The 20,844-nt window shown below is 37.0% G+C and overlaps 1 protein-coding gene across 2 annotated transcripts in view; it reads left to right on the forward strand.

Moving 5' to 3' along the window:
- Positions 1–20,844, forward strand: part of LOC104146423 (neural-cadherin) — a 71,384-nt gene that overhangs the window by 21,491 nt on the left and 29,049 nt on the right. For both annotated transcript variants that reach the window (XM_068956146.1, XM_068956145.1), the window contains exons 4-18: positions 238–442; positions 2,054–2,165; positions 3,441–3,690; positions 6,035–6,177; positions 9,038–9,210; positions 10,244–10,412; positions 11,144–11,314; positions 12,265–12,437; positions 13,531–13,698; positions 14,282–14,531; positions 14,632–14,759; positions 15,620–15,806; positions 16,454–16,597; positions 18,065–18,348; positions 18,878–20,489. In XM_068956146.1, coding sequence (XP_068812247.1) covers positions 238–442; positions 2,054–2,165; positions 3,441–3,690; positions 6,035–6,177; positions 9,038–9,210; positions 10,244–10,412; positions 11,144–11,314; positions 12,265–12,437; positions 13,531–13,698; positions 14,282–14,531; positions 14,632–14,759; positions 15,620–15,806; positions 16,454–16,597; positions 18,065–18,348; positions 18,878–20,489 — 4,169 coding nt within the window. The remainder of the gene's footprint in view (positions 1–237; positions 443–2,053; positions 2,166–3,440; positions 3,691–6,034; positions 6,178–9,037; positions 9,211–10,243; positions 10,413–11,143; positions 11,315–12,264; positions 12,438–13,530; positions 13,699–14,281; positions 14,532–14,631; positions 14,760–15,619; positions 15,807–16,453; positions 16,598–18,064; positions 18,349–18,877; positions 20,490–20,844) is intronic.

Below are 20,844 nucleotides of genomic sequence, written 5' to 3' on the forward strand. Positions count from 1 at the left end.
AAAATCCTCTATTTCTAGGTTTTTAATCCTTTACTGTAGTCTGCTTCCAAGGAGTCTAACATTGTATTTTTCACCTCAAGGTGACAGAAGTATCGTATAACTAAATGTTCAAACTACAGGACTGCACTTTCAGGACTCATGTAGCGTGTTTTGGTTTGTTTTTTGCCATATTTTTCAGTGAGTTATATTACAAGCTTAAGAGACACTTTTTTTTTTTTTTTTTTAATTTTCATGCAGGTTTCTTACAGTCTCTGCTATATCATATCAGAAGAAATCCTTGAGCTACAGTTTATTAACTAATCCTAGTGGTCTTTTCAGCATTGATCAGACAACAGGAGATATCAGCTTAATTCAGAGTGTGGATTATGAGAGTGACCAACACCAGTATCTTCTTTTGGTCAGAGCCGAAGAAAACGAGGAGCAGCTCAGTAGCGCAGCTGAAGTAAGCATTCACTTGTAGCATTCTGTATGGATTTTCTTCCTTTCCTCAGTTTCCTTCAGTTTTCCAGATTCCTGTATAGATACAGTAGTGGTTTTCATTTGCCCCGATCATGCTATCTGTTCTGCTATCCATATTAAAAGTCTTTGGATCCTCTGTGTAGATGAAAAGGGCTGGATTAAGTACTCTTAGAGTTTATTCTTGCTGATCCTGAAGAGGCTGTTTTTGAGGGATCGATATGCCATCCCATCATAGGTCCTACACCTTGTCGGGGAAGATATGGTAAAAGATGCTGCCAAGCCAAACATGAGGTTTTGTCTTATTCTAAACCATCATAAAGTGAGATGTATATTTGGGATTATTCCAATTTAAAACAAAAAGGAAACAAAATATGAGCATAGTGATTTCTTTAGTTTCAAGAATACAAAGTGAACCTGTAAAGACAGGAAGTGATAAAAACTCACAGGTATTGAAAGGTGAGGGTTCTTGGTGTTTTAGAATGCTGTTTGATGGCCAAAATATTGTTAAATGTAGTTATTACAGTTGTTTGACTCCAGGGATTCACTGAGCTAGAAAATGCATGCGATATAGTACTTCATTGCTGCTGCAGGAAGTAGGAGTATCATGCAGGAGGAACAGGAGGTAGGATGAGGAAGAAGTGGAAGGACACAGAGAAACATTGAAACAGTGTGTTGGTGTAACAAACTGGCTGTAGCACACCACTGACTGATAATGTGGTACCCTTTTATGTACCACAGGAAGAGGAGTAGTAGAGCGTAACTTGAAAGAAAATTATGAGACGGTTTCTGCCAATATATTTAGCCTAAATCTAGTTTTTCTTGTGCCTGCTTTACACTGATACAACTTTAGCAGTTATGAGAGAGCAGCTCCCAGTTTATAGCAACCAAGGTAAGAGGAAATTGAGTATTAGTCTACCTATTGCATTGTGATGCTAGAATACTCTAGACGACCTCCGACTGTCTCAAGCATAGCAGTATGGTCCACCATAAAGGCTAATTTAACAAACTCCTTGCTGTTTGCTTTGAAACAATGCAGCTGTGCAGTCAATTAATGTAAGAATAAGAAAACATGTTTAATAAGGTTAGAAACAGGAATTGTTTCTTATTTGTGTTAGTGTAATCAGTTCCATTGCAGTTACTTCTACGTTACGCTGTTATAATTGAATTCAGAACTTGGTCTTGGCAGATTTATATGATAAAAATGTTGCATACTTGGCAATCGGATTTGTAGTTTTACAAATGATGGATGGATTGGAAGACATGATAATGAAAAAAGGGGGCTTGGAAAGCAGACAGTCCATATCCCTTTCAATTAATAATAGGAAATAATCAATGGAGATGAAGGGGGAATGTAAAATATTGCTGTAAGGGACTGGAACTTGGCATTTTCTAATATTTTTGGAATATAACGTAAACAATTCTGAGCAGGAAAAGACCATTCTAAAAATGACAGCTTCTCCTATGTGCTATGGCTTCTGAAATCCTCAAGGATATTGTTTTTTGGCAAATCCTTCCATCCAGTATTTCATCAACAGTGAAGGCATTCCCTTGGTCCGCTTTGATATCATTTAATGTTCTGTTCTTTTCCATTCAGGTTTTAATTGTAATCACAGACGTGAATGATTGTGCCCCAGAATTCCAACAGTTGATTTACAGCAAAGATAATGTTCCTGAAACAGTTCCTATGACCACTGCCCTTCTACAAGGTTAATACTTTTAAAGTTATTTGTTACATTCAGTAGGAGTATTATTTTCTTTCACAAATTATAACTCATCTCGGAAGCCAAAACTAACCAGCCCAGGATGAGGTAATTATAATTCTGTCAAATCATTTGGCACCTGTAGAATTAGATCATAAGCATTTACTGCTGTCACAGCTGAAATGATCTTGGAAGGGGAGAGCAGAGGATGGAAACTAATTTTCTCTGTAGGGTTTTGAAGTAAGAGGACTTCAAATGTGATTGCATTATATCAGTAGGCTCGTAGTAATGATCCAGCGTTCCTCTTTTTGAAGGAAGAAAATGATGTTGGATCAGAAATTGTGGAGATGTCAGCTCCCCTTCTCTGCCCATATTTAAGAGGTCTGTGTGTGCTCGCAATAGGGAATACTGCCTTTTTTTGTGTAAAAAGCTTCTTGTGTGGGTTAAGTGAGGTTGTATGTGAGGTTTAGTCTGGATGCAGGAGAGCAAGATTTGGCTTCTTCCTAGTACAACCAATAACTTAAGCTTTAAATGACAATGCTTTGTATCGTACTTAAAATACAAAAATCATGTATTGAGAGTATTTATAAGGATACGAGCAGGTTCTGTCAATAAAACTTTGGCCAATTATACAGTTGCAAAAGGGCCTTATTAGTCATTAACCATTATGTAAACTTATTGTAAATCTTGAGGAAAAAAGAAATTTAGACTACAGGAAAATTATTGATTCCTAGTACGAGGTTATGAAATGCTATCTACTGTTATTCCATGGTAATGTTAGTCTATCAATTATTATGATGATGACTGAGTTTTTAGCGTGTTTTTTGGTAGGTTATGGGTAGAAGCTGACAAACACATTAATTTCACTTGCATAAGTATCAAACAATGCGTGTAAATATAATTTCATCTGTAATCCCACAGGGTCTAATCTCTCAAAGTGAATTTAAGTCAGCAGTATGTATCAGGTGGACATGAGACTCTATGGCTCTGTGTGGGAATATATTTTTGGTAGTACGAGGCTCCTTAGATCCAGCAGATAAAGGCAAGATCTGTCTATTCAACCAGGGACTTAAGATTTTTCTTTATAGCTTCTTTTCAGATAAGGGTTAGTCAAAAAGCATAGGATATAACATAATTTCATAAATTATTTCAGGCACCGCATGCCAAGGCAAATACTATTAGTGTTTATATTATTCATTAGCTCTGTTGTTAAAGTACTTAGCATTTCAATTCATAGACTTTGATCTAGAAAATGTCTCTCTCTCTCTCTTTTAATGACAGTGAGAGCCACTGACTGCGATACAAAGGAGAACGCTGAAATACTGTATTACACTTTGAGTCCAGATTTTAGTGTTACTTCTCATGGTACTGTTTTTCCAGCAAAAGAACTGGACTACGAGCGGCCTGACCATCTTTATGAGTTCATAATTATGGCTGTAGATAAAGGGGAAGAGCCCAAGACTGGGACAACAACTGTTAGGATCCATATTTCAAATGTGAATGATGAAGCACCTGAGTTTTCCCAGGCAATGTAAATACATATTTTTAAAACTCTGTTATCTTTGTTCTTTACTGTTGCTTTTTTATTTTGATTAGAAGGGTGATCATTATCCGATGTTCACTGGTTTAGGTTCATTCAAGTTAATGGGGTTAGACTGACAAATGCATGGTCTTTTAACTCTGCGACTTTTTTACCAGTAAAAAAAGGGCTTTCAGTTGGCTTTGTCGTTGTAAAGTTTAGACCCGGTTTCAATCGGTAGTAGGACTCCCAGCTCTAAATAGATAGGGTTGGTATTATAGATAATCTTGTTTAGCAGACCTTGCACTTTTTTTCCAATATGTGCTTCCAATTAGGTTTAGATTAATTGGAAATGAAATAGCTGTGGTAGCCTAGAAATTAATGATCTTCCATTCATTCACTCTACTAGTCAGGATCTTTGACTGGAAGATCTCATTGTTAGTTTCTATATAAACAAACAGCATGTTGCTAGAAATTCCAGTTACTGCTATGTCTTAAATAGTTGTTTCCTGTACACAGAATGCATAGCTTATATTGCTATCCAGTATGTGGATTGTGGCTCTTTTCTGTTACCTATGCGATACAAGTTCCAATATACATATACAGTGCTGGAACTACATTTGTCTCACAGAGGACGCCTGCAATTTTTATTTGAATCAGTGAGGTTCAGACTCTTGCAGCCTAGATTAGAATCTGGACCAGCACAAATCACGCTTCCTGATATTACCCAAAGACTCACCACTTTGCATGCCAATGACCCGTAAATCCTAAGGCATTTGGACCTTGTCCTCTTTGTTTTCTTCCAAGGTCTTCTCTCGAGTTCTTGTTTAACCACGTTAACAAGGCTTTGATTTTGCTTTATCTATCCCATGATGGTAAAATCCTGAATCCAAAGATAAACTTCAGGCAGGTGTTAGCTCAAGTTTTCTGTGAGATAGCCTCATCATGATCACCTGTAAATTGTCTACTGTTGAGAGACTAATCTGCAGTTAATGTTGTGCTCAGTGGTAGGCTAATGCAAATCAAGTTGATGATACTTTCAGCCCTTTGTTTAAATAGATTTACAGTCCAGTATAAACTCCCATGATTCCTCTCCATGAGCTTTCTTTCATCGCAGTGATCCTGTATCTCAGTTATGAAATTCTAAGGCTACCATTTTTATCTCATTTTGACAGTTTTTAGTTTCTCCTTTCTAGGAGACCTCTTCTGGTGACTTGAACTTTTCTGTCCCTATATTAAACTTTCAGAATTTCAGTTCATTTATCTCCCTGATACAGAGATAAGACAGTGTCCAGAGGGTTCCAACTGAGCTAAACCAGAATAATTTAGTTATCTTATTTCATTGCATATTAAATTGGGGGAGAAAAAAAGCTGTCTCTACAGAAGTTCCAATGAAAACACACACATCTGGACAGCAAAACTTAAGGGAGAGGTTTTCTGTGTATCTGTTTTCTTTATCTTGGAATTTTATACCAATCTCAGCATAATGGTGTGGAGGTGCAAAAGTAACTGATTTCGTCTAACAGCTGGGGTCACTTTGACTATATTCACAATGAAATAAGAGGAGCGAGTTCATAAGCAGACTTGAGCACTCTGAAACAATGATATACATGAATTTAATTTATATTGCTGGGTACAGCCAGCTGTAGTTCGTTCTTATGGCTTTGGGATATCTACTGTGTACAGATGTGTGGCATGCTTAGCCTGGCCTATGCCCAATCCAGTCGGATAAAATAATACATATTTGGGATTTTGCTAAAGCAGGAGGCTTTTCTACTCCAGAAAGCGTTAAGCTTAGGCTGATAATGCCTCTTAAGAGCTTACAATGTGAGTGATGTGTCTGGTCTTGAGAACAGATGTTTTTAAACTGACATTGTGCATATATCCTCCAGAACTGATTCTCATCTTAGTTGTACTGGTGCAAATCCGCAGACTACACTGAAAGCATTTTGACAACTTATGTCAGAAAGTATGCAACAACAACCAGTATTTTTAAAGTTGGCAAATGTTTTCTTTGATTCTATGAATTATGTATCTCGCTTATTTAAAATAAAATGGTGAATTCCGCATATAGCCCAAGTCTTGTTGTGAAGGTAAGCATCAAAGCTTCAGTATTCCTGAGAGTATGCAATGGAAATCTATAGGAGGTGACAACAGAAAGACATGGATGGAAGAATATCGTTTCATTGGCTAACAAAGTTTGTAAGTGTAATTGCATTACTCAAAAAGTTATAAACCTCTGCAGTACCCTTTGTACAGATAGTCAGTAAATGTCAGTAGATATTGTAGAATGTAGTTGTGTGTATATATTTTCTGTCTAAATTTGTAAATATGTTGTCATATCTTCTTTTGACAGCTACAGGAGTTTTGTTTCTGAAGATGCAGGCCCAAATACACTGGTTGCTACAGTTAATGCTGTTGATCCTGATGGAGATGGCATAATATATGATATTCTATCTGGGAATCAAAAAGGAAACTTTGTTATTGACCATAAGAGAGGTAAGGATACGCTAGCTCTTTGTTGCTGCAGAGCCTCAACTATCTGTTGATTTTGATGTGATGCATACAGAATTTGGTCTTTGTTACATAGCAGTTATGAAAACTGAATAAGCGTATGCAATTTTTGGAGCCTCTGGTAATCTAATAAAAAATTGCAAGAGAAAAAAATGTCTGTATCATTTTTCTAAAAATTTTGTACGATTCTTTTTCCGATTTGTTCATTGTCTGATTTCCATCAGTAACTTAATAGACTGCATTATTACCGCTAACGGGTAAATGTCCCATTCCAGAATTTCCAAAAAGGATTCGAATAACACTTAATCTAGGCAACTAGTTTCAAAGTTTCTGTTAGGTGGTAGCAAGAGTGGGCTGCTTCACAGGGGGAGACAAGTCGGGAGCCAAGGGTGACAGCAAGGCAGGCAGACGTGTCACTGTCACCAAGTGCCATCCCACAGTACCTGAGGAAGAAGAGAATGCAGGTGCACTGAAGGACGTAACATCAACTTACTGAGAGCAGCCAAAGATACTATGAGCAATTGCATTGCCATGTGAGGAGAAAAAACTGTTTTGAAGAATGAATTTGCATATTGATCCTGAAGACGGAATTAAAATATTAGGTGTTTCAGCCTGTAGCTGATTTTAGTTCCAATGCATGATGCTGATGACTAACTCTCTGCTCAGTGGAGTCATGTTGAAGGAGAAATGGAGAAAGCAGTCAAATACATTTTAAAGTCTGATGATGTAATTTATTTCTCTGTTTGTGTATTCCTTGGTTAATAATGGTCGTTTACAAAAAATGGAATTATTTTAAAAAGCACAATATTCGTTCTGCATATGTGATGGCTGTATACTAAGTGTGGATTGATTAAGCAACAGTGCAGGCTCGTGACGCAGTGCTGCGGGAAGATATACAGCTTTGCATGACACACCATCTCCCTTTTCATTCTTGCTAATCGATATATGGGGTTGAGGGGCTACTGAGAAGCTGCATTGCTGCGCTGGGGTAAAAATCCCTGGATCTCCCTGGTAAATCTGCACTCATATATTGTCCAATTTTGCTCTGGCCTGCTAAGAATTACGCAGGGCATAAGCTTATGTTCAACCCTTTTACATATCTTTTTATGGTTAAGACAATAATAAACTTCTCGTATAACTGGATCTGTGAGTAATTCTGATATACGGCAAGTCAGACTGGAGTCATTTTCCTTATGCAGCTTTTCCCAATAACTCAGTTCAAAGTGGTTTAAAGTGAACATTTACATTTTAGATTAGCTTTTTTCTGTATTTGTCTGTCCTGTCAATGTGGGTGTAAGCATACACTTTCTAACCAAGTTTACTTGTGCTTTGCTCACACAAGATGATGCACTTGTAAGCAGAATCAGGCTATTGCTACTTTTTTTTCTGTGAAGGTGAAAGTATGTTAAAGATGCGCTAAATAAGTAAATTTTTTGAGATAGTCTTTTTGAGCATTGTCACATATTTTTAAAAGCCCAAAGGAAAAAAACCATAACACTGGTGTCTTTGTTAAAAATCCCGTAAACACACATCATCTGAGTAGGTTGGCATATCCATTTAAATTAATAGGATTTGTTTGATGTTTATTGCTTGGGAGGAAAAAAAAAGGACATTCTGAGACAGAAGTACAAGACCAAATTGAAATCCTATTGTTGCCAATTTTAAATTGTGAATAACTTAACTTCAGTGAAACTACTGCATATTTATCCTCTTATGAACTCCAGTCAAAATCTGAATTTAGATTTTTCTCCCCCTTTTTTCGCCTCCTTTTACCAAACGTTTTTAGGGTTAGATCTATAGTTTTTATGATACGTACATGTAGAAGACTGACCAAATAATTTTTCTTCCCCATTAGTTTTTATAGTCTATAAAACTTAATTCAGAAACATTAGCATTATTTTCAAAACACTTTCTGGCTTTTGTCACTTCAAAAATGATAAAGGTTTATACGGTGGCTTGCGACAGTTGCATTTCAGAGATGATGTCAGTGGAATAGTCGTACCCCCTTCTCTCTGCTTTACCCTGGCACTTTCGTGATACGTCAAAAATAAGTGCCACAGCACGCTTGCAAGCAAATTGAGTGACACCGATGCTGTGACAATATTCTACTGTAACGACAGTTGCTGTTATGCCTGACGAATAGTAGTGGTGACTGATGGATGGTGGTGCAAAAGAATGACAGCTTCTTACTGCATGTTCTCAGGCAGCTGTAGCCTGTTTGGCTTAAGTATGTCTTTCTCTGACAGTGCCTTTATGTCCTATCCAGTAGGAAATACCATTTGGGTGACTTGCGGGGGGGAGCAAAGCGAAAGCTGCTAAGGATAGGTCTGTTCAGCCAAGCGCTGCTGTGATTGTGCTGCAGGAAGATAAACTTGTGCTGGTTTCAGTTGAACTATCATGCAGCAAAGAGGGCATGGTGACACATGCTTCATTGCAATAACAATAGAAGAACATACCCAGGCTCCCTGGTGGGGCTAGTACAGGTTAAACAGAAGTTTGCCACAATGTTTCTTTGTTTTCTTTGTTTGTTTTGTTTTTTTTTTTTGAGTTGTGTTTTTTTTTCTCCCTGAAGTAGCTACACTAAAGTTAATGTGCACATCAGCTGAGCTGTAGCCACTGTCTCATTTGGCTTTGCAGACATACCTGCAGACAAACCTGTTGTTGTGTTGCCTCTTGTTTTAATATCAAACTGCAGTAACACTACTTAAGTTAAATTAAACTGTAGCCTTATGGTTTACTGCTGAATGGTTAAACCAGAATGGTGCTGTGATGCTTGCTGGTAAGAAGGATAACGGTTATTAGTTAATACAATAAAAAATAAAAACACAACCTATTGTTTTTACAGGGCTAGTCAGCCTTCGTTCAAGTCCCTTTCCTAAGCTGCAGGGGACAGAGTATGTTCTTAATGTCACAGCTGCTGATGATAACGCCTCTGGAGGGCCCCATTCTCTTACAAGTACTGCTCAGGTTATTGTGAAAATTGATGACGTCAATAATAACAAACCTGTCTTTCAGAAGGTAACGTATTTATTATGCTAAGTGACGTATATATATATATAAATATATAAGTATTAATCAGACTGGTGAATATTTAAGACTTTCACAGCAAGCGATGTAGCAGATAAACTATTCAAGAAGTGATGTCCTCCACTTTCTTCTCAGTCTTGCTGCCACTGTCATTTTCCATGTTTCACACCCTTCTCCTGATCCCTGGGTGGTTTGCTGCTCTCTTCTTGAAGCAGAGCAGCTCCTGTGAGTGCTGTCACTGCTCTGAACCGCATCTCACTTCTGACATTTTAGAAGATAAGGATGAGTGAATAACATTTGAAGGTTCAATATGATAGCTGAGGAAGAAATAGATGGGTAACATCCTTTATCCAGTGGACTTGTTAGAATATTCCAAAATTCCTCTCTCAAGTACATAAGGCTTCCTTTGATGGTTGATTGACTAGGACTGAGGAAAGAAAAGAGTGAAGTGATTTTGGCTTAAATTATAACAGCTTAAAAAAAAAATACTTGCATATGTTTTCAGAATGTTGGTTCATATTGAAGATCTCTTGTCTAAACATTTTGAGTTTGATGCTGATGGCAGAAAAGTTGATTGGCACTGTTGCACGTTTTGAAATGTTCGTGACGGTTCATGTCAGTCTTGCAAATATCATTAGCTTGTCCTTGGCAAAGTTACTTTGTATAGAAATCTCTTTTTGACCAAAGCAATTCTGTGACATTGAAAAACTGTGGGCAAATGCATGCCCTCTTTATGTAAGGTTTTTGCTAATACAGAAGAATATTTGCATTTGGAAGCATTTGCAACTGTAACATTTTGTCCGGATGTTTTTGTCAGTTGGAAATATTGAAGGGCCTCAGATTGCATTTAGTTCATATAATCACAGAACAGTAAGTGAAGTCTGTAAATTAATCATGGTACAAATAGACATTAACTTCACTGCATCCGAATAAAGTGTAACTAAATATTTTTTACTCTAGTATATATTTAAATCAAATGGCACAGGGTTTTTTTTTTTTTTTTTTTGCTTTCTTTCTTCCTTAGTGTCAGTATTATCGGGAACGTGCTTCAGTTTTGGAAAACCAGCCTTCAGGAACAGTTGTACTGCAGGTTGAAGCCACTGATGGTGATGAAGGAGCCAATGGTGTAGTGAAATATGGCTTGATGCACAGAGATGGTGTCCTACCAGCATTTAGTATTCATCCTGACACAGGTAAAGTGAATATCATAACTGATAACAACACAATATAAACCACTTTGTTACACTGATGGAAGCTTAAATAAAATCAAACTTTGCACTTTTGATGGAGTATCTCGAAAGCAAACAAAATACAAGCGTTTTTAACTGCGTGAACAAATATAAGAATATTTCATACATGTCCGGTCTTACCTAGAAATGATGTTTGTCCTGAAATTTGGAAGTAATTGTGTGAAATAACTGTGATTTTATAAGTAGATTAAAAAATATTTAGATGTTATGTGCGTGCTATCTTGCAACATTGCTAATGACATATAAATAACTTATCCAAGCAGTAGACTACAAAGAGACTGCGTGTAAGGAAGGCCAAAACTGTAAGTTTAGGCTGAGCTTTTAGAGGATAAAAGATATGAAACATACCTTTCATTGTACTTGCATTGCTTCAGAAGAAAAAATAATTTTATAAGCTTATTCTTTTAAAATCAGTTTGGTACTTATGTCTGTTTTCTAAAATAAAGTCCAGTTTCGCAAAGATGTAAGTATATATAACTTTTTTATCTGTCTTAGCAGCACAGTTTAAGATGCTGAAACTTTGTGATTGTAACTCTGCACTTAAAATCCGCATTATAGGTGTATTTAACCTATTACATTGTAGCTCAAAGTATGAACAGTCAAATAAACCTCTGAATGCACAGTGTTGTCAAATACATGGTATTTTAACTCTTTGGCCTTTAATTTGTTTTCAGGAGTCCTGACAACTGTTCAGGTATTTGATCGAGAAAAACAGAGGGAATATCCTATCACCGTGACAGCAACAGATCAGGCAGCTGAACCGCTTATTGGAATATGTCAGATAAATGTTATTATCCTGGACCAAAACGACAATGATCCCCGATTTGAAAACGCCCACTATGAATGTAATTGAGAGTCATTGGATAGAGTTTCAGTGCCCTGAGTGTGAGCTTACCTGATATCTAAGATTTTTGTTTTTGCTCTTTCCTGACATTAGATCTTGTGACTAGCGAGGGGATAATAGCCAGAGGTGCACTTATCTTAATTGCAGAATTGTCATTTTGTGTAACATACAGTGTAACAAGTACAGCCTTGGTCGTCCTTACTGAGGGCTGTTATGGGCAAACCTTGAAACAATAGTCACGTCAGTATCTCTGCTCACTTAAGTACAACCAAAGGTCTGTGGTACTACTCAGAGATGTGAAGGTGGCAGTAAGCATGAGAGTTTGCAGTGCTGAGCAGTGACTGTATCCTTTCTTTTCTGATTGATATGTGTTTGTTATAACTTTTGGTTATATAGTTTTCCCACTGGAATTTCACCATTCTGCATTGTTAGTTGTTTTCCCTTTCCGGCTTGGTTCCTCATAAAACCCTTCTTGTTTATAGATGAACTCCCAGAGGCATACGTAATATTCTTTAAAAAAAAAGAGTAGAAAAAAGAATATTTCTCAGTTTGTTATAATATGCAAATACTAGAAATTAGTTTTTGACAACGTGGTCCTTCCCTTCCTCCCCCCACCCTCCCCGCTTTTGTGCAATAAATTACAATTCCATTTATGTCTCTTTTACACACATTTTTCACTAACGGAGTAAGTTCTGTAAGATTAAAAAAAGACTTATGAAGAATAAGAACTCGAGGTTATGAATGTGATAATGCAAAGTTCAAATGTGATCCATAGTTCTAGAGTGATAGCAGCACTTTAAAATATCTGGTTTGATTTTATGGGCATCGTTACAAGGTGAATAAAGTATAGCTTCCATCCGTTTTTACTTTAATATTTCTTCACGGTTGAAAATTGTTCATGATGCTTTAATGAATTAATGATCAGTCTGAAACCTCCTGTTCTTGCGTTAGATTTCCTAAGAGAGGACACGAGAGTTGGGACCAGCTTTCTTCGTGTTGCAGCCCGTGATGTTGACTGCAGCTCAAATGCTGCTATTACATACTCCATAGCAAATGATGAACCAGATTATTTACAAATTGATCCTAGTACAGGCTGGGTCTTTGTCAGCCAACCCATATCTCAGGTAAGGTGCTCACTTCCTTTATAAGCCTGATTGCTATCTCAGTATGTCATAGGAGGGACCGAGATCACAACTTTGTTCCTACCTCCACGTTGCCTCTCCACTTTAGAGGATCTATATGTCATGTTTAAATTAAACCTGAGTTGGAAGTCTTTTAGCTGATGACTCTCTGAATTGCATACAGGCAAGCTCTGCTCTCAGCTGGAAAGCAGCAACTGACAGTGCTGCCTATGCGAACCTGTTCATCCTGCTCCGGTTTGTTCCAGCATACTAATGCCGGAACAAGGACTGTGGAGGGCTGGGACCCTAAGCAGGGAACAAGAACCCAGGTGTAGGACTTCATTGTTTTAACAGGCAATGAGTTAAGACACAAACCTGAACGTGAAGGAGTGAAATACTGCTTCTGTTGTGGATTCCCAGTTTGATGCATTTTAGTCACACTGGGCTAAGCATAGCTCTCTCTCAGGAAGGTGAAGGCATAGTGGACAAAATTGTTTCACCTAGCTGTCTAAGATTTAGCAGTTTCAGCCATTTCTAGATAAGCAGTTTGATATTTTCAGAGTTGTGAAGTAATTTACAGTGTTGAAGTAAAAATAAATATAGTTGTTGATGCTGATCTTTAAATACCTATTAGGTGTTGTTCATATCTTTGAAATTTAACTTCTAAGTCGCTGACATAAAATTTAAATGAAGGTATATTCTTTTAATACATTTGCTTTATTGAATCTAAGAATCCTATAGGCCTGGTAACAAAAATGTTGATAGTTAAGCTTAAAAACTCAGGGATTCCACAGGTTTTTCACAGTTGTTGTTGTTGTTTTTTAGTACTTAAAGTGTGTAAAAATTTTTTTACAATTTATCGAGGCAGATAGCAGCATTTTCCAACGATCTCAAATAAAGCAAATAACAGAATTTTCCTACAACCTTGCACCTACTTCATATTCTGAGCTCAGTCTTCTCAGTTGTGGATGTTTTTCTTTCTTGTTTTTTTTTTTTTTAGTGTGCCTTTAATTTTATATATTCATTTGTTTTGCAAAAGAAACTCTTCTGAGTCCTGATCAAGCCTCCCTCTAATGGACCCCTTTTTATTCTTCAGAGATCACCTATAATTCGGGAGATTATTGCTACAGATGGAGGCAATCGGAGCAGTAAAGTTGAGCTTGCAGTAACTGTTAGCAGTGCAAAATACCAGCTTCCACAGTGGGAAAGAGACAGTTATGAAGTTGTTATTCCAGAGAATACTACACGAGATGCATCGGTTTTGGTAAGTTTGGAAATTGCCTGTTTGTTTGTAAGGCTGAAGAGTATCTGAACAGGTTTGTTTGCTTACCTTTAGTGAACTTATTATGATGTTTTTGTATATTGCAGAGTCCAGTGATCTGCTACCAGTTTTCTTTCAAAAGGCTAACAACAGTAGGCATTTTTTGCTCTAATTCATATATATGCAACTGCTATTCCATTTCTCTCCCATTTGGACAGCACTGTAGGTAAATTAATGCCAAGATTTTGAATGCTGCAGTCTTACTTGAGATGGGTATTGGACTCAAATTACTTAAACTCGTTCAGTTTGATTGCTCAAAGCTAGTAATTGGATCAGTAACTGTAAAATGCATGTTTTTAGGATAAAACAGCGAGTGAACAAACCTGTGATGAATGGTAACCTTTGACTGCAGCTGTTTGTGGCCCAGAGGTCTATCGAGTGAGCTTAAAATTTCACACCAGAAGATACTTTTGCTAGTGTTTTCTGTTGAGATCTGAAAATCTGGGACAGTTGGTACACAAGAGCTTTTGGAAATATTTCTGTACTTACAAATCCGTTGATTACGCAACCATTTTGAACTGCACAGACAATCAAAGCAACCTCGCTCCTTGGTGATCCCCGTGTGACTTATAACCTAGAAGAGGGACTTGTTCCGGAGACCAACATGCCGGTTCGTTTCTACCTGACTCCAAACAGAGATGATGGTTCTGCTTCAATCCTGGTAGCTGAGCCACTAGATTATGAAACAACAAAGAGCTTTCTGCTGAGGGTTCGAGCACAGAATGTTGCTGCAGTTCCTCTGGCAGCATTTGCTACAGTCTATATTAACGTAACAGGTGTGTAAGCTGTGTAGTGATGCTCTAATGTAATCACGGTATATTTTTTTTTTTTTACTTTTTACAACTTTCTATTTATGCACTCTTTTTGCTGTCTTAGATGTCAATGATAATGTCCCGTTCTTCACTTCATCTGTTTATGAAGCCTCAGTAGCAGAGGGAGCTGGTGTTGGGACATTCGTTGTTCGAGTCTCTGCTACTGACCTTGACCTTGGTCTGAATGGTGAGGTAAGCAAATGAGGACCTACATCTTCAGGTACATCTTCTGTATGAAGAATGACTAAATAGACTAGAAATCATCAGCCTGGAAAAGGTATGACTAATAGGGGAACATGATATAGAACAGTGAACTGCACATGATATAAAACAGTGAAAAATGCAGCTAAAACTAGCAAGCGTGAAATCTAAACGAAACAAGAAGAGATATTTCTTTGTACAACCTATAGCTCAGCTGAAAAACTCCTTGCTACAGGATGGTCTTGTTTGGAAAGGTTTGCATAGACCTGAAATGTGATTGGATAAATTAATTGAAGAAAAAACATATTAAAGGCTTTTGTGAGTTGTAAATTGGAGGCACTGAAAACTGAATCATTTTAAAGTATGTTAAGTTCACACCCAAAAGTGAAGGGTACTCACTGCTGATTTCAAAAATCTTTAGTAGACATATTCTTAAAGGTAAACTTTCCTCTGTAGGATGCACACCAGTGGAAGCAGAAGTCAGGTACACCAAAACATAAATACAGTAGAGATCAGAACACGGTCCATAATACTGAGCAAGTCTGAGTTCAGCTCACCTGTGGCTATTATATTAGTACCTGGGATCTTCAGCTGAATTTGAGTGTTGTTGCATAAGCAACAGTAACATACAAAACATATGAGCCTACAAAGACATTCATGCAATGCAGTCAGACACAAGTAAATTAAATGACTTAACCAAAGTTGATCAAACGGATAGTTTTACTCAGGATTCTTGCACCTGGCCAAGTTCTTAATCACAAGACTTCCTTCTCTCTTTAAGTGCTTCTTTAGTTATGAGCTATCCAACTAAAGGAAGGTCTAGATTAACAAACTTCTTTTTAATCTTTTAGATAACTTACTCCCTGCTCCATGACCATAATGGAGACTACACATGTTTTTGCTTGGACGCACAGACAGGCTCAATATACACTACCTCAGTGTTTGACAGAGAGAAGAAGGGGTCCTATCTTTTAGAAGTCAAGTCAGCAGATGGCTCTGAATCAGCTCGACCTGGAAAACGTGGGAAGCCAAACTCTGGTAAGAAAATGATGATTGTGACAAGCATGTTTTTACGTGGGTTGATCTCTGAAAAGAGCAGCTCTGAAATGCAAAGTTAAAATTTAGTTTACTTTCTGTTTTTTTTTTCTTTTCTTTTTTTTTACTGTTTGTGTCTGCATCAGTTGTGTCAGAGCTGGAAGAGATGTTTTAGGGTTGACACTGCTGTTACCCATAGGATGCAGATGTTGTTTGGGTAGTGGAGGACTTTTTCAGACCACTGCCTATGGTACTGTTCATACGAAAGTAACTATGAAGTATGAAACAGAAAAGTTCAAGACAAAAAAAAAATTGCATTCTCAATTGGGAAGGCTGTGTTTCAATAAAGACTTAAACTTTGGCTTTTGTGGCTTTAGGACAAAAAGTTATGACTAAAACCGTACAATTGCCATATTAGGCATCAATGACTCACATGTTTTCTGTTTAAACAAATTGGATGTGACATTCATTTGATATCCAAGTGCCTTTGAGTAATGTTGGTATATAATTTGTCCACAGTCCTAAGGGTTTGTTTCTGTATCGTCTGCATATTCATCTTCATTTAATGTGCAGCTAGACAGTTTAAGGAATTGTAGCTGACAGAAGTGGCACAGCTGAGTATTTTAATCTCTTGTTTCTTGTCTCTCTAGACAGGGTCTATGTGTACATTTTTATCAGCGATGTGAATGATAACAAGCCTGTCTTCACTCAAAGTGTCTATGAAGTAAATGTGGATGAAGACCAGGATGTGGGCTCAATTGTCATTACAGTCAACGCTAATGATGAAGACGAAGGTAAAGTACTGGAATTCCCCATAGCTGTATCTAAAACATTAATGAGTTAATTTCACCACACTAAGACATATTTAGTGATGTTAGGAGAAAAATGTCTTTATATCTCTGCATTTTAAAACTTCTTTGTCTGAACTGATGGGGCATGAACATTAGTTCACAATGGAGCTGTGAGGCATAAGCCAAATAACTTATTATGTAAGGCAATGCATTAATGTGGAATGATGGGGAATAATTTCTATGTCAGCAAATACAAATTTATTATAGATCATATCATTTTTTAAAAATAGGTGCTGGTAAAAGTGTCCTGGTTAACTAGAATGAATCAGACTTGTTCTCAATGAGGTTCATTTGCTTTCTGTATTCACAGCGGAGTTGTATTGGGGTTTTTTTTATTTGTTTTTGGCATGCTGTAAAACAGTGTTGTCATATTTGAAATTGGACTTCCTAAAAGTGTATGAGTCTTTGCTGTATTGGTTTATCTCTGAATCCGTAAGAAATTCAGCAGCAAGTCATGTAGAAACAAGTACATAATCAGTTCTCATAGCTGAAACAGTAGGGAGATACAGATTTTCATCTTTTGACTGTGGTGAACTATAAATTTGACTTGGCTATTTGGTTGAACCATACCTTTTGTTGCATGAGGATTGTTCTAGCAGCATGTCTGTGAAGTGCAAGTACATCTTGGCTGCATTTGGTTCCTTACCCACGTAAGGAGGTCAAGACAAATGTGGCTAAGCTGTTGCTGAAGAATTTCCTACATAAGAGACTCTTAGTTTATTACTTATGATGGCTGTAAATCTGCTCTATAGTGTTGGATCAGGAGACCTTATGTGAGGGAGATGTGGCTGTTTATTTCTGTCCTCTTAATAAAACGGATGATTAAAGATACAGCTATGAAAGAAGGGAGGAAGAGAGGAACAGTAACTTAAAGGTAAAGCTTGCAGAATGAAAGACTAAAAATCTCCACTTGATCTAAAATAATCGGCAAATTGATACTTTGTCTGAAATTTTAAGGTATTCTGTAGTGTGGTAAGCCAAAGTAGGCAGTTAGAATTACCCTTTTTGGTTAAATCTATGGGGATGTGTATATGAGTGCAGAATGGTTCTGCTGTATGTAGTATTTTGTGACAACTCATTCTTACGTGCTGGGTGCTACCAAGTACAAATTTTGGTCCCATAGCCACGACCAGTCATAGTGATCCTTTAGTGAATTGGAGGGCTCGTAAGTAAAAGCAGCATTCATACTTCATTGCAAAGGCACGTTTTTGTGATTAGACACAAATTATAATTGGATATGCCAGAACTGAAAATACTGATAAATGATCTGACGTTACTATGCATTTTGAAAGACCACCAAACTGTAGTACCAAAAATTAATTATTGTATTATTTGTACTTCATCTTAACATGCCATGTTTTAATGTACTTTAAAAAATGTATGTTTTCTAACACTGTTGGTAATTAACAGGAACAAATGCTAAATTGCGGTACCAGATCACAGCTGGAAACACAGGAGGAGAACTTGATGTAGAACCAGAAACAGGAGCCATTTTTATTGCTCAGCCACTAGATTATGAAGAAACAAAAATGTATGAGATTCATTTGTTGGCCTCTGATGGGAAATGGGAAGATTATGCAGTTATCATCATCAATGTAATGAATAAAAATGATGAGGCTCCAGTTTTCTCTATCAATGAATACTATGGAAGTGTAACTGAGGAACTGGATGGGTTACCAGTCTTTATACTTCAGGTAGTGTATGTAATTTCAGAGATTATAATATTTCAGTGGAAAAGCACAGATTACACTGCTACGGTTAAGCTAATAATAATCCAGTACAGATATATTAATGAAATTTAGTTCTACTGAGTATTTTTGTCAGTGAAAGAAGAAAAATAGAGTTTTATGAAAAAATGATTACAGAGATAATAAGCAAGATAAGCAGAATGGATCATTTGTGATCCTAAATAGCAGATCATTAACATGTTAAAATAACTAGTATACTGGCATGGTTAAATTACCTCTATAAATATGGAAAAAAAAGAGATAATTTTAGTATTATAATATGCTACATTGTTATTATGGTGCAAAGCAAATTAATCTATTCTCAGTTGACTGCCTGAGCCAACTCTCATTTGCCATTGATCTGACGTGCATATATTAGTAGTATATCATTCACTTTTGCTTGAACTACTTCCTCAGACTGTAGTAGCATATAGGCAATAATATAATCCTTGCATGTTTTATAATTCCTATGTCTTTGTTTTCAAAACTTCTGTAGGTTGTGGCAAATGATCCTGATAGTAATGTGAATGAAGGAGATGTGAGATATTCATTACATGGGCACGGTGCAGCTGATGTTTTCACAATAGATGAGAACACCGGCAGCATTTATTCACAGAAGATGCTGGATCGGGAAGAAAGAGCGCTATGGAGATTTGTGGTATTGGCTACTGATGAAGGCGGAGAAGGACTTACTGGATTTGCTGATGTAATTATTAATGTGTGGGATATAAATGACAATGCACCCGTGTTCACATGCATGCCTGGTGATTGCAACGGGAGTGTCTTTGAAAATTCTCCTGCAGATGTGTTAGCCATGGAAATGACTGCAGTTGATCTTGATGATCCAAATGTAGGTCTTAATGCAGTTCTGACTTATAGGTTAATGGAGAATTTAAAAAATCAGCTTGGTACCAATTTATTTAACATCAATCCCAATACTGGCACAATCCATGTAGCAGAGGGAATGCTGGACAGAGAGAGGACTGAAAAATATTTTCTTACTGTTGAAGCAAGAGATGGGGGAGGTCTGACAGGAACTGGCACAGCCACTATCTGGATTGCGGATGTTAACGATCACGTACCTAAATTCACAAAAGAAATGTGGCAGGCAATAATTCCTGAAAACAATGTCATTGACTCAGAAGTTCTGCAAGTGTCTGCTACAGATGCAGATGTTGGGGAAAATGCTCGCCTAACATTCAGTATCATTGGGGGAGATCCGGATCAGAAGTTTTACATTGAGAATGACACAGAATGTCAATGTGCTACCATCAGACTGAAAAAAAAAATTGATTTTGAGAAAGCACATGAAAGGCAGTTTAATCTTACTATTAAAGTGGAAGATCTTGATTTTTCTAGTATTGCATCGTGCCTGATTGAAGTTGAAGATTCGAATGATCACAGACCAGTTTTTCATTCTCATTTTATTCAGACAAGCCCTTTTGAAAATATGCCTGTAGGTACTACAGTAACCACAGTGAGTGCTACAGACAAGGATTCTGGTTTGAATGGGAAGATTATATATTCTATCAAGTCAGATTCAGATCCTATGAGACAGTTTGCAGTTGACCGACATGGTCATGTGATTGTAGTGGGTGCGCTGGATCGTGAAGTCATTCAGAAATACAGTTTAATTGTGCACGCCTCAGATCAAGGGAATCCTGCCCAAACCGGAAGTGTTACAGTTTTGATTAACTTGCTTGATGTTAATGACAATGGGCCAAGTTTTGAGACAGCATACATGCCTGTAGTTTGGGAAAATATCTTGAGGCCCGAAACGGTATATATGAACCATACATCAAAGCTGCTTCATGCATTTGATCCGGACAGTGAGGAAAATGGGCCACCCTTTACATTTTCCTTGCCACCAGATTATCAGAATTCTTTGGATTTTTCTCTTACTGACAACAGAAATAACACAGCAACCATTACAGCTTTGAGGTCCTTTGACAGAGAAAAGCAGAAAGTGTTTCATTTGCCAGTAATTATAACAGATAGTGGCATTCCAGCTATGAGCACTACAAACATGCTAACTATAACAATTGGTGATGAAAATGACAACTCCCATGAATCTGGCCATAAGGAAGTCTATGTGTACAGTAACAAAGGTAAGTGCTATCTAGATATTGTATCAGATTTGTGAATATAGTACTCTTTTGCACGTTATTTCTCTTGCAGTTTTTTTGTGGTTTACATATGTCCCGACTAAAACTCCTAGTTTTATAAACTATTAACTAAAGTATATAATATATAAAATAAGATGTGCTAAATAAAGAATAAGAAAGATGGGCTGTACTGGTTTATCTGTTTACAAAGTTTGGACCCTAATGTGTAAAATATCATCTAACAAAAGACTGTTAGCTACAAACAAATATATTTGCTTTTTTTTTTTCTGAAATATATATTTGTGGTTACAGAAAAAGTAATATCTTTATAAACTAATAAAATCTTTTTTTTGTTCAT

The sequence above is a fragment of the Struthio camelus genome, chromosome 10 (assembly GCF_040807025.1).
Source record: "Struthio camelus isolate bStrCam1 chromosome 10, bStrCam1.hap1, whole genome shotgun sequence".
NCBI lineage: Eukaryota > Metazoa > Chordata > Aves > Struthioniformes > Struthionidae > Struthio > Struthio camelus.